This window comes from Branchiostoma floridae, chromosome 16, assembly GCF_000003815.2.
Source record: "Branchiostoma floridae strain S238N-H82 chromosome 16, Bfl_VNyyK, whole genome shotgun sequence".
In the NCBI taxonomy this organism is placed as follows: domain Eukaryota; kingdom Metazoa; phylum Chordata; class Leptocardii; order Amphioxiformes; family Branchiostomatidae; genus Branchiostoma; species Branchiostoma floridae.
Genome location: NC_049994.1, coordinates 10,993,832 through 11,016,899, shown reverse-complemented (window position 1 = coordinate 11,016,899; position 23,068 = coordinate 10,993,832). Strand labels below are relative to the sequence as shown.

Below are 23,068 nucleotides of genomic sequence, written 5' to 3'. Positions count from 1 at the left end.
GGATTTCCAGGCTCTGTCTACGATGTCTAACTTCATTGATGAGCATCATAATGTCTTATTTATTCTCCAGGGCAGTGAAGTGATTTGTACACCAGACCAAGACTACACAGACTTCACAAAATGTCTTCAACTTGTTGTTCAAAGAATACAGGAACAAAACATGCAGGTGATAGAGGCACTCTTGTGTTCTCAACTTTCGCTGCTCTAATGAATAATGTACAGTGTATAAAAACAGTATTCCAATTTCTATTGATGATTGTCATTCTCAAGATTTTGAAATTCAAAAGAATTTTTCAAAAAATCATCAAAAGTAATTTACAACATGTTCATTAGAGTCATTGGTTGATGTGTCATATCATGGCTATAAAAACTTCATTGCCTCTCTTCTGCAAAACACATACAAATGTACATATAACTGCACACATTACTTTTAACTCAGACAAGAGAGACTCCTATTGACTAGATGTAGAACTACATGTACAGCCAAAAAAGTTAATCTACAGGTTGACACGCATGCACATGTGCATGTATCAGACTTGACCAGACAATAACATATACATGATTGTTTTTGTGGGATGTTGTTCAGTCTATAAGTTACTGTTTATTCTACAGTAGAAACATTTTGATAACCAAATATGTCTTCCAGGTAGATTATATTGTTTCTTTGGGAGCGTTTGGAGGCAGGATGGACCATGTGATGGCTAACATCCACACCCTGTATGAAGCTCGCTCCTTCACATCTACTCCTGTCGTTCTACTGGATGAAGTTTCCATGGCTTGTTTGTTGGCACCCGTAAGTGATTTTATTGTACATGTATTGTTCTTCTAATATTGAACCATATACACTGCCGTACCACTGCTGCCGCACCACTTAACACTTTTTGTAACACATTTCATCATGGCATGAACTTTTCCATTGTTTAAAATCATTGATATTAATCAAAAAAGAACTTAAGAAATAAGGCCACTAAGGCTGACTTAATTTTATGAATGACATCTGCGCTCGCAAACTAGTAGTAAATGGTCCTTCTGCACATGCGTCTTGCTTTGCTGCGGAGTCGAAATCTGGCAATATGACCATGATATGACTACTCTCCAAGCAGAGTTTAGGCTTCGGCTGTTTTTTTAACGTTTATTTAGTCGTTTTCATCAGACTTTCTATTCTATACTGTTTTCTTGATGTCACGCGGCTGAAAAGAGAACAGTAAGAGATAGAGAGCCCCATTAAAAACGCCTAAAAAACGTCAAAACAGCCAAAGCCTAACCTCTGCTTGTATAGTATGATACGACGAACACACCATCAAAATGTATGTTGGTTCCTCTGTAGGGTAAGACTGTACTCCATGTGCAGACTGGTGGGGAGGGTGAGTGGTGTGGACTGGTGCCCGTGGGTGGGACCTGCCAACATGTCACTACTACAGGACTCAAGTGGAACCTAAGTAAGAACCAGCCTGTGTAACTGTAAATGCAGAAATGTTCGCGGTGGATTAATGTTCGCGGTTTTCGCGGTGACCACTTCACCGCGAACTTAAAACCACCGTGAATATTTTTCTATTATGGTATGAGACTGCAGTCTATGGTGTTACCGCGAACTTACATCCACCGCGAAAAGTCCTTTTTCCCGCTACCGCGAAATTAAATCCCCGCAAACTTAAATGCATTTACAGTACATTATCTTTCATCACAAGGGGCTGATTGGACCAGGCCAGTGGAAGGGCTGCTAGTAGTAGTAGTAGAGTCATATGGTGTACATTTGTATTACACTACCGTTGGGGTTTTACTGCCTATTACGGGGTGGCATACCCTTTCTTCTTTCTGGCTGAATACGAAACGGGGATGCACCAGGTTTCCTGTCCAGGTGAAAGATGTAAATCACAGCGTGGCTGATACGGTATGGAGGTACACCAGGCCTCTATTTGTGTGATTTGAAGTGAATCATCAACTCCAGACTGAAGGATTTGCTCCATCGCACACAAGGGCAAGCCTCTACTCTTTTTCAAAAGGTGTGGTGGGTTCTTTAATGTGTGTGGGGTGTGGTTCTCCCCAAACACTGGACCTTTATCTAACATTCTACAGTCTTGAAGTGTTCCTCCCAGACTGAACCTAAGGCTGCTGACATTTTAGAAAGCATCAATGATATGTTACACTTTTTGCCTGTGAAATATCAATGTTTGTTTCCCCCCAGATGACCAACCTCTGAAGTTTGGTGAGCTCATCAGCACATCCAACACATTTGACCAATCAACATCTGGCCTGGTCACCGTGGAAACCAGTGAACCTCTGCTCTGGACAATGGGGGTGAAAATGCCATAGAAGCAATGAATTAGTCTGTATTTTCTGCATCTGCTTTTTATTCTAAGAAATGTATATACATAACTCATTCCTAAGATATGAAGTGCAATATTGATTGTGCCTTAATTCCGAAGACTGATATTACTTTACTATACTATAGCTACTTAACAGATTTTTCAATGGTTAGAAATCTGAAAATATTCATACATTAACCTTTGAAGCCTTTCACTGTCCTGAATTTCAATTAATACAAAGGCATTTTAAAAGGAATTTGGGCTGAAATTCTATATTGAAACATACTGCTGCAAGTCTTTAGTTGACTAATTTTAAACCTTCTCAACTGGTCTGAAACACACTTATTGACACACAAATTTTGGTCCAGATATGTAGGAATTGCAGTTCTCAATCAATTTGTTGCTGGGCAGTCAGCTTCTGAATCTGATGTTGGTTCATTAAGTTGGTCAACACTTACTAATTCTATGCCAATATGAATAAAGGGTCTTTCTGACTGGTTACCCATCTCTGGTGTTGGGCATTTTTTCCTCATAAATGTGTTGAGCTTGTAAGACAATACGATTCAGTGTCAAACATTACATACATTCTGTCCTTTCATTCTCAACATACAGTAATGCAGACAAGAGTCAACCACCATCACATTTTTAAAGATTTAATAGAAAAGTGATTATGAGGGAAAGTCTCCATTAGAAATTTCATGTGCAGGGCTACATAGCTTTCATACGCACAGAAATGATCATGCTCTTTTCAAAAGTACAGCATTATCTGTGATAGTCCTTGATTGGTACATGACAATGGGCACCAGTTTCAAAAGCCAACAACATACAGAAGCACTGTTGGTTTCAAAACTTTTATAAGACCTGTACAATATTGGTAGTCTTCATACAAATGCGGAATATATTTTAACAAAGCAATAATCTGACCTGTTTAAATCTTTCCAGAAAGGTAAAGAAAATCAAACATAGCACCTGGATATTATCAGCAAAAGCACAAACACAACATGGGTGTCATGAAAGTGTGTATACTTTATACAGTGACAGTAAAGGCGTGGAAGATTCCCTGCAAAGATTTAAACAGGCGACCCAAACTTTCCTGCACATTTGAGTGACTACCAAAACTTCACAGTCGAAAGAAAGCACGTGGAGAACTTTTCCCTTCGTACAGACTTGAACGGCTACTTTCACGTGAGATAGCTACAGAAGGAATTCCACTTTGGAATGTAGAAAAATCACACATGAAGAACTTCTTTCTCATAGGAAGATGGCTTTCTTTTGCCGTCTTTAGGACAGAGTTTACTTCATAGGGTAATATCTGAGAAAAACAACAGCACCTAGCAATGAAGTTTGCTGTCTTGACAACAAAAGGCCAATGAACATCTTCCATCTTGCATTTCTAGAACTATTTACATCGTCTTCTTCAAAAATTTGCAGTCAAGCTGAATTATCTACAAACTTGCAAAATACAGGATCTAAAACTACGGGTACATACGGAAACACAAACAGAATCCAACATCTACACTACTTCTTTTATGCAGCAGCAAAATAGAGGAAAATTTTAACAACCATTTCACACCAAGGAGTTTTCATAATTGGATAGGTACAACAAGAAATCACCCAATCTTAAGACAGAATTTGAAATGTTAGATTTTTCAATCGCGTGATGTCACAAGTACATGATCTTCACTCTTGGAGCTGAACAATTGTCTTCATTGGGTAAGCTGTTAAGATATGCTGCCTTTGGCAAAACAACATCTTTTTATACACTGGAAACAAACTTAACGATATGCAGCAGTAGAGACAATTCTGTCTTAAGTCTATCCTGGACCATTATATTCAACAGCTCCCTCTAACAGTCCTGAAGGGTACTACAGATCTAAGTCTCGTGGTTATTGCTTTAAAAATCAACACACAATAGGCAAAGGAAAATCGTTCCTTAACATAGTTGCCTTACCGCCTACTCTAGTGTACAAAAAACTTCTTGTTTTCCTCTAAAGCACATTTACGAAAATGACGCAAAAAGACACATAATCCAAAACCTTTTACACCGAGTGATTCTGACAATAATTCTTGCTTGTGGAGGGTGGAGTGTGGGTACCGAGGTTATATACATTTGTACAGGAAACCGGCAAGCCACTCTCTTCACCTCCCAAACAGTACAAAAATAAAATTCTGCTCCTCAACTTCTCACAGCCCAATCATAAGTGGTAATTTTCTCAAAATCACTGTCAACAAACGACTACAGGCTAAATTTTGGCAGTTAGAAGAAAAGTGGTGATAAAAGCGAAAAGTACAAAGGAACAAAATTCTTCAACAGAATTCACAAATACTCTGATCAAAATCTTTTTAAAAACATTAAAAATCAAGCAATCCTTCTAAAACACACCAAACCTTACCCAATCATCTTGAAATGTGACCCTTAAACTATAACAAATCATGCAGTATAACTGGTCAAAGTAAAGACAGCTGTATGCTTTTGAAGGACCTAACACCGTCAGCAACATCTAAGCATTTAAGAAGCAAATGTGCAGTTGTAATGTGGAGTGTTATTGAGAAGACATAGTTGCCTGAGAGTTGAGTAGGCACATGTTTACACACACTTATTAGTAGATCCAAGCAATCCTCGAAAAGTCATCACAGGAAATCTCAAATGTGATGAGGTCAGCGTTCTTTACTTTGACCAGTTATGACTAGCGATATATCACTCAACAGTCTTCAATCAAACGGACACTCGAGTCAGTCCTCTGTTGTGAGTCTTGAATAGATCTAGAAATTACATAGATTGTAAGGATATGCCTGTGAAGCAATACAGAAAGTACGCCGAAGAACACAAAGGACTGCCCCCCCCTCTCAAGTACTAGCTGGAGGAATGTGAGATGATATAATTAGCAGGAATGTGTAGAGACAAAAGGTGATTGCATAAGGCAGCCCATCTAAACGAACAACTGCGACTACTGTCCCTGTGTGTGAAGTGGTACAGTCCTCCAGAGTTACAATGAAACAGGAAGTGCTATCGGACAGAGCCACTGCCCTAAAATAAGAGATATAAGAGGGGTGTCCAGAGTTGCTTAGATGAACCACTCTTTGTTCTTCTTGACTGCTGGGTGGTTGGGGTCTCCGTTTTGGAGTGCGGTGTCGGCATCCTCTCCATCGCCCTTCTCCTCATTGGTCTTGTAGTCTCCCTTGTGACGTGCGAGGTAGCGACCGAGCATGAACGCAGCGACCAGGATAACAAACACCAGCACGGCAACCACACCTGGTAACGTCACGCGACACAAACGTTAGTCGTTTTCATACTTAAGTCTACACAGGTTTTACCATTTTCTCTGGTACCTACATTTCAACATAGATGGTAACAAACTCAAACTTCATGCAATGTTTTCAATTTAATTCAACTGAGGATGAATGGATGCACTAAAATTATAATGTACATTTTTACAAACTGCACATGCACTTGGCAACTTCTTTGTATCACAATTGTAACAAAAATGCAAAGAATATTTCCACTTAGTTGCAAATTATGAATTGAGCAAATGTTACTTTGTTGCATTTAATAAGTAGTACTTGCAATTTAAAAAGGATACTCTCTAAAATACTATTCTACACTACTTCTTGTTTCTTTTTCATTCACTTAATACGTCTTGCATGCTGAACTAACCTCTAAAAAGTTAAAATAATCTTTTCGGACTTACTTGTACACAAAATGTACAATGGGTTAGTGTCTAGCATATAAACAAAAGTACACAGCAAACATGGCAGTAACATGTTAGTGTTTTGTAGATTAAACTTCTTGCTAGATACACAGTGGATCACACAAAAATGCACTTTTAACATCTCTACCTACCTTTGCCTTTGAAGAACTCTTTGTCCAGTACCAACACCAGGGTTAGCTTTACTATGAGACCCATGCTTTGATCACTTTCCAAGATTTTTATGTTAAAATATACCAGTTACCCATTCATAAATCAATATGTCTGCTTTGGTGCCAGACAATTGTGCCACAGATGAAGACATCTTTGACACTTTCATCTGATGAAATCAGCAGAGCATACACAATATGGACATGTTATAGAGTCAATAATAAATGGAGCTTGGTTTTCCACCTACCTTGGCGTTTCTGCGACTACCGAACACAACATACTCCACAGGTAGCTCACAATGATGATACACAGCACACACAACCATGCAGACAACACAGACACATACAGAGTTTTACAAAAGGGAGGGCAACACTTGGCACCATGGGGTCACAAGCTTGTAATCTTGTTTTCGTAATTTTTAATTCTAGAGATTCACCAATACATCTTTCTTTAGTGTTTTCCTAGATAACAGTTTGAATCTGCTACATTTTGACCCATCCTTTGGAAATACATCTTTGTTTTGAGTTTGCTAGATGACAATTTGAATCTGCTACATTTAGAAGCCATCCTTTGGAAATGTTTTCCTGAAATAACAATTTAAATCTGTAATTCAACTTATTGACTGGATGGTTCACACTGCTATGAAGAAACTATAGGAAAGTTTTGGAAAATATTAAAATCATCATAACCAGCAAGACCATGGTACCAGAGTGGGAAATATGCCAGGTGGTATAGACAAGTACATGTACACATGAGGTTGAACACAATCATATGGACAGACACCACACTGCTGTGAAACTGAAAATCTATACTAAAGACAAACAGCCAACAGCACAGAGAAACAAATACAACATTCCAAAGACATTTGGTGTTTTACAAAGCATGTTATACATTAAAAAGATGAGAACAAGCTTGCTTAAAATAGCAGGAGACAGACAATGATTACAACACAAAGACAGCAGACCGGGAAGCAATTATCATGCATGCCTAACCATGAAATAACCTCCTTCGCCTCCAAATAAAAGAGATTTCATGGATATCTTCACAACAGGGTGGATAGATACTTACTGTAGTTGCAATATACAAGTACTTAGAATCTTTCCAGGTGGTCTTCCCTATTCTGTTTTTGCCTTGCTTGCTACTAAAGAAACCTTAGACAAACCTTGCGGATAGAACAAACTACAGACAGGACATCACCCAAGCTGGTAAACTCTGAGAAGTAGGCAAAGGTTTCAAGCCATGCAGAAACAAAAACAAAACCACAGGCCATTCACTCTTAGACCTTCGTGCACAAGTTTCGCTACTCTCTCACACACACATCCCACGAACGGTGCAGAGATTTGTCTGTTACCCTACCTCCAAGCACAATTTTATCCGTCTGATCAAGGTAGTTCCGCCTGTAGTACTTGCCTGTCCCTAGAACAGTATTCATTCAAAATTGAGCAGGTTACAGGGGTAGCCATTGCCAAGTATGAACGCCAGCAGAAATCGGGCTTTTTTTTGTTTTGTTGTAAATCTTGTATGTTGTACAAAACGAGATTGAATCCAAGGCTGCTGATGTTCATACGCGTCGTGGCACTGTTGGGGATAGAGGGGCTCCAACTTTGAATGAACACACACTGATCACCACCCGCCACCCTTCGTCTGCCGCCGCCACACCACTTACCTGCCCACTCCTCTCGGGAGGTCAAAGGTCTGTCCGTGGAGGTAAAACAATCCCAGGATGCACCTGGCTACAGTTGGAATACATCTGGAGAGAGGATTGCTCATACTTTTTAGATATAAACCTTGATTTCTGCTACATTTGCGAGGGAATAAAACATTTTTGTAAGAGCTCTCTCCAGAGGTAGAAAGAAATTACAGACCATACTTGCAGATACAGGACAGTCACATTTGTAGAACTGTGTACGACTTTGCTGGTTGAAACTTGCCTTGGCCTGTCCATGGGTGGATGACTGATGGAAAGTTGCATGCTTGAAGGAGTTATGTTACGTGTGACAGTTTTATTCTATAGAGCAGTTTTATTCTATAGAACACAGTACTATGGCGAAGACAGGTTTGATTCGGAGGCTGGAAGGGTTCCTCTAAATGTGGTAGGTTTGCAAGAGCAGCATTTCTTGAACATGACAGCCAAGATAACGTCACATGGCAAAGATGAGCATTTTGGAGTTTTAAAACAATGTTAAGAATAAAAGGAAAATTATGTGCTTTCCATTACAGTTCTTATATAGAAAAAATTAGATTAGCCTAGAAAAAAAGCCCCTTTGGTTGCATAACAGCTGCACCTCATAGGCAAAGTTCTAGACTGCTTTTCTAGACGATAAACCAGATAGTGAGTGAGAGAGCTTTTGATAAAAGAAAGAACAGCTTTAACCCTCAGCATACTACATCACTCAAAAGGTAACAAAAGTCAACAGCAACATGCAAAAGGTTGAAGCCTTGTTAGACGATGCTTGAGAGGGTAGTAATGCAAGGAGCAAATGTAGTGATGAAGCATGCATAGTTTGCTAAATGGACTAAGGTGCTATTGCGCTGCACAAGCCAAGGCAAGTTTCCCAGCAAGTCCTTGTCACCTTCTTGCGTCGGATTTAGTGCGGCTTCCTTCAGTAGGAACGTGACTGTGACAACCACAACAATTAGACGCACACAGTGCACAGACCAGCGAAAAAGTGAGCACAGACAGTGGTGGAAGAACTGCACAGCACAGCCGCAAACATGAACAAAACAAACGGCGGTAAGCGCAAGAGAGGAAGTGAAAGCAAGGAGGGCGACAGCACACTTGGCAACACATGGGAAGGTTTACCTCCAATGACATTCCCCGAGGCGATCCTCGCGCTCGGTGGCGCGGGCGCTGTGAAATGTACGGTCAGGAGAGAAGGTGGGTCAGAGTGCTGAAAAAGGCGCATTCATCCAAAATTGAGAGCCACTTGTTTCTATACTAGTGCTTTTCCTGTTTGATTTTTTTCTCGTGCCACCCATACCTGCGATTACGGCTCCATCAGCACCACCACCCGTTTGAGGTGCCGGGGGCACAACTTTTTCCGTGGTAACTGGTTTTGTTGTGGTTGTAGGTGGTGGCTTCGTTGCTGCATCATGGGGATGGCGGGGTAACAGGTCGAATGAAGGGTTCAAGGAAGGAGAAAAGTAAAGAAACAAAAGAAAGGTTATGTTAGGAAATGTCATACTCCAAACCAGCCAGTTAATGAAAATAAGTAAAAGAACTCAAGTCCATGATTAGGCGGTCAAAACAAAACCGAGAAACAAATAATAAAAAAAAAATTGTCATGGCAATCACTGCAGCTTGGCAATCTGTTAATTTTTCCACAATCAACTCATAAATTTGAAATCATTTCCTGCTCTATTTGATTAGATTAAAAGATGTACAAGGCAAGTGCTATACAGTAATGTTTACTGATGCTGATTTTGCAGTGGGTTGCACATTTTTGGCAGAGAGATATGAACAATGGCATGTATACACTTGCCTTGACCAACTGAATCACAAGAGTCTTGGTCCATTTTAGTCACATATCGAAATCAAGGATCGGATAATTTCAAACAATCAAGTGAACTTTATTTCCAAAATATATAAACAAGTGGAATTTTTTTTTGGGGGGGAAAGAAATTATTTTGTGACCTTCCATTATTCCTCCTACTTCAAATATCAACTATGAACATAGTCATGGTATTTTTTGGGGGGCAAATTTTCCAATAGCTTAAATGGACCAAGACTAACTTCTTACACAGTGTCCCAATAAAAATTTGATCATTAATGAGATCACTTTGCTTTCTCAGCACAAAGCGATTTTGTTAAGAAGTTTGCCTTTATTACATAGCAGAAAGGTAAGACATTGGGACTTTGTCGTCTCTCATAATAAAGAAATATTGTGAATTTTATGGTCAGCAGTTTCAGAACATAACTTGGAAGTGTTCCAATGATTTTTTTTAAAACATCTTCAGGTAGGTGTAAAGTGGCCCAAACATTTTCTTGGCTGCAAACAATGACTTCAAAGATTAACAGGTAGTTCAATGTGAGTTCTCAACCTTTCTGCTACAAAGCATAAGTAATACCACAAAAGTTAGTTTGTAAAAACCAAACAGTAAACCAACAGTTTCATTACTGGGGCACCCTGTACATTACAGAGCTCCTCACTGAGCCACAAACTCAGTTTAAAAGAACACCATTAACAAAAACAACACTCTGCAAACGTCCGTTAAGAAAACTTCCATTCCAAAGTTTCGTTAGTCGGGAGCTCTACTACCTGTGGTCTACTTTGACTGTGTTAGGTTTTGTCATGCATGTGTTCCAAAGAACTGGCGTTGAGGACAGCCTTGTGAATTAATCAATGAAAAGAGCGAGGAAGGAAAGACTAGCAGAGCAAATAAAGCCAAGGAGGCAATTTAGAGTAGAAGATTTTGAATATTTAGGATAGAAGAAAGCTTAGAAAAAGCTGCAGTGTGGATTGCGGTAGTGTTTAGGTTTCTCTGTTATCTGAACTACAGAAGATATACCAAAGCCATGAAAATTAAGCTAATACGGTGTTAGTTCTATGTAATGGTAGCTGGGAGTGGTGGGGATGGGTGGGGTGAAAATATGAAGGGGCTGTATGATGCTTGTAGTGTTTCAAAGGTTCTACAGCATGCAATAGCCTATGTTTCAGCAAACTAACATGCATACATTTGTCTCTTTTTTCAGAGTTATTTTGTAACCTTAACATCAAATGTTAAGATCTGGAAGAAGAAGTACTATTTTCCATCCTTTTGACAAGCATACAGCCCCTCCATCCTCTATGTTAGTTAGGAAAGCTTGACTACGACGAGGGAGTGTCTCCGGGGGTGATGCAGCAGCTTCTATACAGACCCAACCACCACAATTGGCAAGAACAGTCTGAGTTCAAGACTTGTCCAAGTGGCAATCATTGCATGCATCATTGGTATACATTGTACATATCATCTGATTTTCCACAATTCTTCACAAGGAGAGAGACAGTGGAAATCATAGACAGATGGAACAATATGTGCTGTGTACAGGAGGATATGGTTAGGAGACCACTTCCAAAAACGTATGTTTCGAATTGTGGTGACAAATGGCAGAATTTGTTATCTGTAGGACCAAAGATCTCTGGATATTGTCTTTTGTATAATTCAAGCCAGAATGGCCATAGCATCTCTTCCAACAAATTTCTTTGTCAAAACATAGCCGTTTTAAAACTACTACTTTTTCTCCTGTAGATAGCACTGTTACTCCATCTCAAATCACTTCTTGTTTCATGGTTCAATGTCCAAAGCTGATCTAAAATCATCCTTGTCACAATGCACCATAAACTTTGCAAACACAAGCAAATCTGATACATTAACATGCCTTGTGACAACATCAATGACTTCAAACCAGGAAGGACATTGATCCAAGTAAACAGCATCATTCATCGATCAATACAAATCAACATCAATCATCAATAACAAGGTAGGGTCTTATGTCCCTGGATCTTACTTGGTGGTGGCAACGTTGCTGTATCATTTAAGTGGTGGGGACAGGTCAGTTGTTGAGTTAGGAGAACATAATGAAGAAAGGATGTCAAAAAAAGAAAAAGAAAAGATGCCATTAGATGTCAACTCAAATATAGTACAATCAAATCGTACAGAGGCAGAAAGAAATTAAGATCCATTATTACATGGCATTAGAATGAAAGCAAAAAAGTACTACTAATAATCATGGCAAACATATTTGTTGTCAATATCCCATGTAGATTAATCAGAAATATACATACACATGATTAGTTTTGTCAGAAACATCCACCCATTGTCAATGTGTTTTTATGGTTGGAATCCATTGAGTTTCTGCTTTACAGTGAAAGCTTTTCCCGTATGGCATCTTTATACCAACTAAGATTTGCCATCACATTTTGATGAGTAACTACTGAAAAAATCTTTTACAAAATCTTTTCAATAATTAAAGATGCAATATTTCTATTGCTACCCAAGTACATTCATTATGTAATCAAAATTTTGCATCAAAAGGGACCCACAGCTGTTAACAAATAAAAAGCTACGCACAAACATGTGGATTTCAAACAAACGTAACATAAAGATTGTTTGGTAAATATAGTGGCTGTTCCAGAAAACACCAATAGGTTTTGTAATTTCCCACTTGATGTAGTCTAAACTGTCATACATTTTCAACAAAATGCTTAAATTTTTATCACAAACATATATCTAATAACAGGACACAATTTTGTTCTTGAGTTACATTGTGTATAACCGTTTCACAATCATTTATCTACTAATGTTCCTCGAACAGCCAAACTATTTATGAAATAAAATGAATCAGTTCAACTTCAAGTCATAAAAGCCATATAAGCACACCAAAGTTGTGCCACCAACACACAGAAAGCCCCATTAAACAGTGTTAACCACACAAACATTTCACTGTGAGTTATGACACAAGCTGTTTTTGCACAAGTCTCAGGGTTAGATGTTTGCCATGATGAAGGGTTAACGACATGATTAAGAAGTGTAAGAGACAGTTCAGTTCAGGTGTTTGACCCATAATTGAGTTATGCCACACAGAAATGACAGGAAAGATAACAGAAGACCATACTACAACAGTTACGAATGGTGTGACTGAAGACAGGTTAGCCACAAGGACAGCTAAGGGTATTAGGAGGTGTATGGAGTGCAAGTTTGTAACAGAATCCAGAAAAGTCTTTGTTGTACCATTTCAATTTCTTTCGATTTCCGTTTCAGACAAAAACATTTCCCAAAAAATCCATGAACATTTCATATTACTGTCATAGTTTAATGTCAGTTGCCAAAATACTTGGAAAAATGAAACTGTCAAAGCCAAAAAAAAGAGAGAAAAAAGCATAATATGAACCAGAATTGGTAATGATTTCAAAACCATGTGTAAAACTTTCAATCAACAATTTGCCTTGTTGATGGAACTGAAACATTTGGTACAGCAAAGACTGTATTCTTAGTTCCTGGGTTATCGCTAGGACACTGAGCCACCGTTTCAAAAATCTCCCCACACCAGTAAAGTAATTAGGAGAAAAATCGCTTATGTTGCCACCATTCCACCGCTCTGAATATGGAAGTTACAAATATTAATGTCAACGAAAGATGCCCCCACAACCTGCCTCAGCAGCAAGGTATTTTTGCTTGAAAAAGTTGCTTGAAACAGTTTTGCAATTTTTAAGCCAAGTTGTTCACAACAAACATCAAATTCTACATAGGACACCTGTCAAGCCAACAAGACTATCCAGTGCTATCAAATGTCTTTATACATTTTTCATTATGGCTATGAATGTTTTATACTTCCAATTCCGAAAGTCAATCTTTATTCACTGATCATTTTGAAGATAATAAAAATCCAATTACAAATTGGAGATGTAACACTAGATAGTCTTGAAAAAAAAGGGCAATTCGGAAAAGCTGAAACCAGTCCTGTCCTTTTTATTACATATTTCATTGCATAGAAAAATATTCTATGAAAGAAACATGTGTACATATTTTGAAGAAACTGTTTCTCTCATATGTTTGATAGAAAATGTTTTTACATGTTTAAATGTTACAAGTTTTTCATATCATAGTTAGGCAATGGTTATGTGAAATTCACTCTATATGAGAACAGGACTGTTTGAAACATGCTATGTTAGAAACAATGACATCTGGACCATGGCTCTACTTTCATTAAAACTGTCTGGAAAGTTGTTATACATCATCAAGATCACAAAGATGCTTGCTGAGTAAACGGATACATTCTTAGAAACTCGGACCAGGATACATTATAAACAACATTACTAATATTATGTTTTATTTCTAAATTTTTTGTGAAAAGTTCCAAAAAGCCGATCCAGTTCCTCAGCAGCACTCTTACAGAGCCACAGTCCAGAGAGACCACGGACATTGTATCCATACCTTCTTCCACTTCATCAATAACATGAGTGGCAGTCACGGCGTTTCCGATCCCGTTGGACGCAGCGCACTGGTAGGTTCCGACAGCGTCGGGTTGGATGGACCTCAGCCTCAGCGTGCCGGCGACCTTGTGTGTAATGGTTTATCAAGAAGAAGAAGAAGAAACAACGTATCACATTCGCAGCCCAAGGGCTTCATTGCAGTTGATATTACAATAAAATAAACTTGATCAATATCCACTGATCAATATCCATCACCAGAAAATCTTTAAAAATGGAATACTTATAAAATCAGACTACTAGGTACATGTACATAATACTACTAGGTATATAAAGCTAGGTATATACTAGGTAGGTAACTACTAGGTATATACTACTAGGTATATAAAACATTAAAACAATATTAGTGGCATACTCTACTTGTAGAATTAGGACATGGGGACATTTGAACAGTTGAGTAGGCGACCGATGTACGTAATGGCACTGACCTTGTCCTCGTCTGTGTTGGTGGGGAGGGTGCCGTTGATCCTGCTCCAGGTGTAGGTGGCGGGAGGGTTGGCGGTGTCCACGGCACAGCTGAGGGTCACGGTGCTCCACTGGACCACCTTGTCTGCTGGGTCCCTGGTGATGGTGGCAGAGCTGGGACCATCTGGGACAGTATAGGCATTCAACAGAGAATGAGGGAAATGCTAGAAAATTCCTTATTACCCTCAATAGAAGGTTATATGTTTGGTAGCGTTTTTGTGTGTATGTGTGTGTGTTTGTGTTTGGATTGACAGCATAACTCTCATCTGGGACACAACAGGCATTCAACAAAGAATAAAGGACATGCTAAGAAATTCCTTATTTTATTTCTGGCACTCGTAAAAGTAGAAGCACACACAAAAACTCGATTTTCAGCTGGTGATGATAAAAATCAGTGGTCTGAAACAGCGAAGTGGCAGGGCTTGAAATTCATTTTTGGGATTAGGTGCACTGGTGCACCCAGCTTAAAAAATTGGGTGCGCCAAAAAATGTTTGGGTGCACCGCTTAAATTTAAGTAATAACCTAATAATAATACTTAGTTACAAGCTATCAAATTCTGAAACAAGTACCATGATGTCAAGAATATGTTGTATGCTAGTATACTTTGATATCTTTACATAGTATTAACATAAACCCAAGAAAATATTTGGGTGCACCCTGTGCACCCACAGAAAATGATTGGGTGCACAGCTCCAATTTTAGGTGCACCTGGGTGCACATGCACCCAGTATTTCGAGCTCTGAGTGGCCACTGCGAAAACCGCAAACATAAATCACCGCGAACATTTCTGCATTTACAGTACTTCTGTGATAAACTTACATTGGACCTGGACGTTGACACTGTTGGTCAGTGCTGTAGGGTCGTCTCCAGGGAGCTGCGGAACTCCGTTGTCAGCTGTGCAGGTGTACTGGCCTGCTGCGGCTCTCTGGATGTTGGTGAGCGTCAGGGTTCCCGTGTTGGGGTCTTGTGCGGCATCGGAGGGGAGGTTAGCACCTGTCCAGGTGTAGGTGGGTGCGGGGATGCCACCTGCCTGGCAGGTAAGCACCACCTCGGTGACACCTTCCTGAGCTATCAGGCCAGGGGTGGCTGTGACTGTTGTGTCCTCTGGTGCAACTAGACAAGAGGGAAAAGATCAATCAATCGTTCCCTTGCATCATGAGTTGATGCGTGGCGGCTACAGACAGTTCGGACAGTTCTCGCCACATTGTATCAATGGTGCACACCCAATTTCCATCTCAATTCTACCAAAATTAGATAGAGATGTTTGGTAAAGAAAACAAAACTCAGTTGTTATTGTAGCTGAATCCTTGATTTGCAGTTACCATATTTTGCTTAAAAAGAAGTTTTCCCCTGAAAGAAACAGTCACTGTTAAGAGCTTGAAGCCCAAAACTGAGGGCTATGCCCTCCCTTTAAGCAGGTGTATGTCTGTAGCAATATTGCAATACAACATGTTCCAGAATACTTCCACATATTCATTTCAACCAGATTTCACTTCTTATATTACATGTACATTTTGAATGAATAAATGAATGGTTTATTTGATCAACATGATCCAATAAAAAGTATATGGCAGCCACAGGCTGAATTGCATACTTTTACAGTTAAAAAGAGTTTTCCTCAACTCCCGGCAAAATAAAACATATAGCTTACACTGGACGATGAGGGTCCTCTCTTTGGTATCCGAGGTGCCATCGCTGAAGGTTGTAGAGAGCTGGTACTGTCCGGCATCATCCTTGGTGACAGAGAATAGTCTCAGGCTGGCCTCTCCAACAGGCTCTACCCTGCCCTGTAGGTTAGAAAGTAAAGGTTCGAGTTGTTAGAAAGTTCAAGTTTAAGTTGCCCCCTAGGGATGGCATTCATTTCAATTTCTGTAGCCCTCGGCCCACACATTTGTGAAAGCCACTACAGCAGGGGGCTAGTCTGCTGGTGCTGATGTGCATTTAACTCCCATAATCTTTCTCATAAGAGCTGAACAGAGAAAGCAGTATGTACCATTTCTTAAGTCTTAATGACTTAGCCAGCAATCAAATTTACAACCTATGGAATGGAATGGAATGCAAGGCGAACACTCTACCCACTCGGCCATTGCACTGGCCTGTAGGTGTGTAGGTTAACATGACCATATCGTCAGAATTCTCCTGTCCTGATCTAAGCAAGATTTGTTGAAAGAAACATGCTGTTATCTGACTTTAAGCAATGTTTGACAAATACTCGGTCAACTCCAAATACTGTGTACAACCTACACGTGCCTTTGTTGTTACACATCACTACATGTTAGTGATACTTACCCGATAACCAGCAAAGACATCAAACGATCCATTATTGGCCTTGTTGGCAATGCCACTCAATGGCACCTTTTTCCACACCTCAAAAAGCATAGTGGCACCAGCTTCGGTTGTATACCCGTACTCCAGTAAAGCATCATCGCCAAGGTTTGTTCGTGTGGTGCCATCATCAGGAAGGGTGACTGAATTTTGAGCTGAAAAAGACGAAGATTTGATCAGCCATATCTCTTTACATGCCATATTCCTATTCCTACTATATTAATTAGTTTTGTCAATATACATTCGTTTCTACGTGCGGGAGGAACTAAGGTCTAAGGTCTAAGGTCTACGTGCTGGTCGTAATAAAAGGAAGCCAGCCATACACACTGGACAAAGGTTATTTCAATGTGTCACAATCCTTCAACAAGGCATAACATGCTGTTTTATACTTCTAATAATATAGCACTTTGGACAAGAATATGACAATGTTTTTAACATTACATCTCACAGATTTGTTAAGTAATCTATAAATAACATTAAACCATGATGAACAGCCTGGATTCCCTACCCCAGCCCAATTAATACATATTTTTGAGATCCCAATTAATAGATATTTTTGAGATCGGTCTGGGGTCTGTTATCCAGGCTACATGATGAATTGCTAGATAACAAGGGACACTGAAGGCGCCATAGGTGGGAGCCAAACTATCTGTCACCTCCACCCCCTCCCACTGAAATGTTTCCATATGAGACTAGAGGAGCATCCAAGGCATGTGTGCTATTCCCTGGGGCTTGGCACTGTTAAGCTAGTACTGTAAATGCATTTAACTTCGCAGGGATTTCCTTTTACAAGAGCGGAAAAGTGGAGTGTTCGCAGTGGTTTTAAGTTTGCGGTAGTGCCATAGACTGAAGTCTCATACTATAATGGCAAAATGTTCGCAGTGGTTTTAAGTTCGTGGTGAAGTGGCCAACGCGAAAACCACGAATATAACACCACCGCGAACATTTCTGCATTTACAGTAACACTAACAGGATATGTAGAGCTGGGGTCATCGCTAAGGTCAGGTACACAGCTGACATAAATGGCAAACACCCATCAACATGGGTGCTAAGTTACAGGACTGTACCATACAGAAATCATTGGATCGAATAGGAAAGGGTAAAAAAAATTACGCTCAAAACTGCCACCAAAGACCAATCAGGTGGCCAATATGAAATTGTTGATATATTTTGGCAAAAACTGTTTTTTTATGATATCAAGAATAAAACACTTTAGAGTTCTTGAGACTGATTTGCCACATAAATGGAAGGCCTTGCTCATCTTCTATTGACAAGATTATTTCACATTGTGTGATTCGTGTCAAGTAAGAGACAATAATGGCAAGATTAAAATTCGTTAGCTGATGAATACAATAAAAAATGTTGTCTGTAGATACCTCGGCTCCACTAGTGTAGAATCCGTGGGAAAATTCTCTCTTATCTGAATTATGTCATGTAGAAAAAAATCCTGAGGGCAAAACCTCTGTTTACTCTCTAATTTCATGCCTAATTTCTCCATGAGGATTTCCTTTATGTAGCAGAGTAGTCCTTGAAGGCAACATAAAAACAACATACAAAGACATCTGCAAAGAAATTTTCCTCAAAATTCTTTCAATGCTCTAGTGCAAAATATATCAGTCAAGCCCCCCTCCCACACACAAATGTGAAGAGAACTGAAAGCTACTTTCACCTAACCAACTTTCAGACTACTGTAAATGCAGAAATGTTCACGGTAGTTTTACGTTCGCGGGTTTTGCAGTAACCACTTCTACACAAACTTAAAACTAACGAAAACATTTTTCTATTATAGTATGAGACTGCAGTCTATGGCGCTACCACGAACTTAAAACCATCGCAAACACTCTATTTTCCCCGCAGACTTATAATGCATTTACAGTATTCTCCAAGCAGAGGTTGGGTCGCCAGGATCTTTACCGGCTCGCTCCTAGACTACCCCCAGCTGTGAAAAACCTGACAACCATCGACCACTCTATAGACTTCCCCACATAAAGCCCAAGGACACCATCAATGCAAGTCATCAATAATGCACAATCAATATGTAAAAGACTATCAGTTTGTAGACACAGGTGACTTTCAGGAGTGACCTAGATTCCTACCACACATGGTACCATGGGGCTGCCCAAGCATAGCTAATGTGACCATTCAGATGAAGCAAATTCCTATAGTAGAATGTCATTCTCTAAATCCTTCCATCATTCTTTGTATTGTTCTCAAGGTCCCGGCCTGACCTCTAAATTCATACTATTCTTCCTTGTTGACCACTTATTTGATGGGTCGTGCCCTCAAAACCATCTTGCTGTGCTCAAATTTGTCAAACTGAATTTTGGAGACAGAGATTGCCAATGCTGTCCTAAGAATTTTTACCAAATTCTTTTTGTGCCTTAATGACCAAACCAGTTGTTTTGAAAGGGTATTTGAAGAATAATGCCTTCACTTTATTACAATGATCAGGATATTATGATCTTCGATATGATAATCAAGTAATGACATGGAATATTTGACATGACGGAAAATGAGATTTTCAATTAGGGCATACGCTCAATCAATATCAATTTATACCCTCAGGTTATTCAGTTTCGGACTGAAAACCCGCAAAAATAGTTACCAATTTCTTCTTATACAAATATTTTAACTTTAGATTTTAGTTCTTCTAATAGTCATTTAAACCCTTTCACCAATCTTACTGTATTTACTCCAATATTAGCACAAATGCTGTCACCAAGTCTAACTGAAAATCCACAAAAAATAGTAACAGATTTCTTCTAAAACGAAAATTTTACCTTTAGATTTTAGTTCTTCTAAGATCCTTGTTTACCCATTAAGACCCCTTTACCAATCTTACTGTATTCACTCCAATATTAGCACAAATACTGTCACCAAATTACAATCGCATGTGAGCTGCTGAGAGTGGCCTCCTCCAGGCCATCAACCTTTGATTGTTTATGCAGACCAGCATGTGCTCGATAAGGGCTAGACTCCAGGAAAACTGCTTAGTGTCACAAGTCAGTAAATAGAGATATTTCTAATGTGTGGTCTCCACAGTGTACCCTGTTTTGCATCCGAAAAAAGGCAACCCAACAGAGCACCCTCCTCAAAAGTGAAGCCTACCAGTCTACAAACAAACACCCAGTTGAGATGAAAATGATGAAAACATTCCTTCATCACTCAACAAAGAACAGAAAAATGTCCCGTCAGATTAATCAGCATGAAGAGGCCATTCATGCCACGTTGCAATGATTGAAGTGTGCTTTCTCTGTCAGACTAATGCATATTCCAGCTAGGCACTCCAAGTGCCACTCTTTCTTTTCCTTCATCTTGAATGTAGAGTGGATTCTTTGGGGAATGGCTGCACGAGGCAGTTCATCAGGACAACCAATCCACGATATTTACAAGATGTGAAGGCACGTCCACGGACAATTCACCTTGGCTGGAATTGCCCTGTAAGGATTCGGTAAACGGGACATGTAGGAGTCGACAAGGCTTGTCAAATTCTGCCTAGGCTTGTAAAGAAACTGAAATTGTCTGCAGGGGATTTCAGGCAGGTTTGGGGCAGACTACGGTGTTAAGGTGAATTTTCAATAATTTGAGTTCATGAGACCTTATTGCTCTCCCAAAGGCAGAGGCTTAAAACTAGAATAATCAATAATGAATAAAACGTCAAGCTTGCATGCACAGCCCTGATCGGAAAGAAGATTCCAACACATCTGGTGGCATGCCAAAACTGCCTACAAATTTTACCAGCCATTCTGCAATTATCGGTAGATATATCTTACAGATAAAGTTCAAGCCCTCAAATGTATTCTTAATATAACATTAACTCCCTGTAATCCCAATTTCTCCAAGCTGCCATGTACGGTCAATGAACCGTCGTGATTTATGGCAAGTCAAGAGGATATTTTCGGAAGAAAAAGTCTCATTTTCTTATACAAATGAGCCATTACCTAGAAGAGTAAGGTCCTAAGGTGCTGATGGGATGTTGGCTGAGATACATGAGGCCATTATCCTAACACAGACAGCATCCATATGGTTCAACCCAGGGCTAAAATGCTTTTCTCACAGAGGCCTGCTGTATGTCATTCTATAACCTTTCCTGCACTAAGGGTATGGGATGCTTGTGGTGAAACATAAAAACGTCTGTTCTGTCTCTACATTTGTTGTTTTGACTATTATGCTATTTTCCTTTTGACTCTATGATGCTTACTGCACTGTACATGGATGTCATTTTGGGCAAACCTCTGGTAAATTGAAAAAAAAATCCTATACCTTCCTATATACAGTACTTCTACACTCCTAAATCTAGTTGTAGTAGTGGCCATCTCATTTCAAGTAGAATATAGACTCAATCATGTTCCGCCTCACCTTTTTTCGATTTTCATTCACTTAGTATTTCACAATTGGCCAACTGCCATCTTTCACTTTGCCCCAGGTTTCTCCAAAATTGACCCATGCATAAAATTTCATTCATTCCAATTGCATTGCACACCATCGCGACCATGACTAACAGGGTTTGATGGACAATAACAAACATTATTACCTATCTCCGTGCCTTCTTAAGGGCCTGGCATACTTTTATGCCACATTCATTCATATTTCAGACCAGAAAATCAGATAATCAAACAGGAAACCTTATTTGGGACTCTGTGTCTGCTTGAGGCAGTTGCTATTAAGATGACTGATGAGCCAAAGCCATTATTGTGCCTGGCATCATTCATCTTCATTTCCGTCCTGTTGATGTTTTAGCTGATTAGACTTCTGCATCTGATACTGACATAAGATATTCGAGAAGATGTATTTGTCCAGGGATCAATACAGAGCTGGTAAATGTGCCATGATGATTCCATGGTTAACTGGCTAGCGTAATACACACCTACGATAGTAAGAGTAACAACTTCCTACATTGTAATGTAAAAGTATGGTTGTTTCAAGACTATTGTTATAGAGAAACGGAGGTCCATTTCAAACTACCAGTACTACAGACCATGTGATTACCTCTGTCTGAGTGAATTTGAATAAACAGCAGCAGAAATAACATTTAAATACTGTAAGTACAAAAACACAAGTTTTGAAGGAACAATCAACATGGATATAAGACTGTTCTCTTCAGTACCTTCTATTTGGACCAGACCTTAATTACAAACCCAGGACCTGTTAGAATATCATTTATGTACAGTATGCATATGCATACCAATGTGGTACATAAAATATATGCATGTAAACCTGTAATGGCCCCCTCCAAGCATTGTAACCCTGCCTACAAAATTTTATTGAAGATGGTGAAAGTGACTGGTGGTTACTTCCCTTGGTGGTTCTAAGCTTCCTAAGTATCTGATACACTAGGTAAGATTGTTTAGTAAACCTCCAGACATAGCCTCCTCTAAGGACCAATGAAAACGTTGAATAATACATGATATTGCAAATCACAAATAGTGCATTAGGCAAGTGCTTTTGCACCTGCACTATGCTGATAAAACCTGGGCAGGTGGGCACACAGAAGGGTATAGAATTGCAGTTTATATCACGAATAAAATGGCCAAGCAATTGTCATTCAAAACCCACTATCTATATAACACCTGAGGTAGCATGTAACCACTATTGATTTTCTTGGGCCTGCAAAATCCTTACGTCTTCTACAACATCAAACACCGCGTCTTTGTGGATCGCTTTTCAAATCCAGTCATTCAGACAAACTCTGCAAAAAAAAGCCTAGAGGCATCACCTATTGCTTTGATTCAATGATTGGGTCATGCACATGTTGAACCTTTTGATATGAATGATTGAGCCTTCTCTTTTTGTGCATGAAAGACTTGCACGTTTACCACACCTATACTATCTCTCCAGCACTAGTAAGTAAGGTACCAATAGCTGCAGGCTGATGACATACTACACATACTTTTTACATGTGATCATGGCTCCAACAGCGACATTTAGGCCGAGCTTTCAACGCCACAACTGTTGAAGATAAACAGGCGCCAGCGACCAAGAAATGGTGGCTGAGTGCTCCATTCCTTAGACAATTTTCCTAGCACTTGAGCAGTATACGCCCCAAAAGGAAAGCGTAACTATGAGATTGAATCATTGTTCAATACATGTGTGCATAGTGGATTAAACAAAAGAATCAAAACAAAATTTAATCCCTAAAATGTA

The 23,068-nt window shown here is 39.5% G+C and overlaps 2 protein-coding genes across 2 annotated transcripts in view; one reads left to right on the top strand and one right to left on the bottom strand.

The window, feature by feature from the left end:
• Window positions 1–3,340, top strand: part of LOC118403807 (thiamin pyrophosphokinase 1-like) — a 4,576-nt gene extending 1,236 nt beyond the window's left edge. The window contains exons 2-5 of the mRNA XM_035802612.1: window positions 71–166; window positions 647–793; window positions 1,328–1,439; window positions 2,186–3,340. Coding sequence (XP_035658505.1) covers window positions 161–166; window positions 647–793; window positions 1,328–1,439; window positions 2,186–2,313 — 393 coding nt within the window. The 5' untranslated portion in view covers window positions 71–160 and the 3' untranslated portion in view covers window positions 2,314–3,340. The remainder of the gene's footprint in view (window positions 1–70; window positions 167–646; window positions 794–1,327; window positions 1,440–2,185) is intronic.
• LOC118403806 (cell adhesion molecule 2-like) overlaps window positions 2,949–23,068 on the bottom strand; it is a 31,426-nt gene continuing 11,306 nt past the window's right edge. The window contains exons 2-9 of the mRNA XM_035802611.1: window positions 16,889–17,079; window positions 16,251–16,386; window positions 15,419–15,712; window positions 14,562–14,722; window positions 14,078–14,201; window positions 11,652–11,669; window positions 9,145–9,249; window positions 2,949–5,559 (exon numbers count right to left, since the gene is read on the bottom strand). Of these exons, the coding sequence (XP_035658504.1) occupies window positions 5,372–5,559; window positions 9,145–9,249; window positions 11,652–11,669; window positions 14,078–14,201; window positions 14,562–14,722; window positions 15,419–15,712; window positions 16,251–16,386; window positions 16,889–17,079 (1,217 nt within the window). The 3' untranslated portion in view covers window positions 2,949–5,371. The remainder of the gene's footprint in view (window positions 5,560–9,144; window positions 9,250–11,651; window positions 11,670–14,077; window positions 14,202–14,561; window positions 14,723–15,418; window positions 15,713–16,250; window positions 16,387–16,888; window positions 17,080–23,068) is intronic.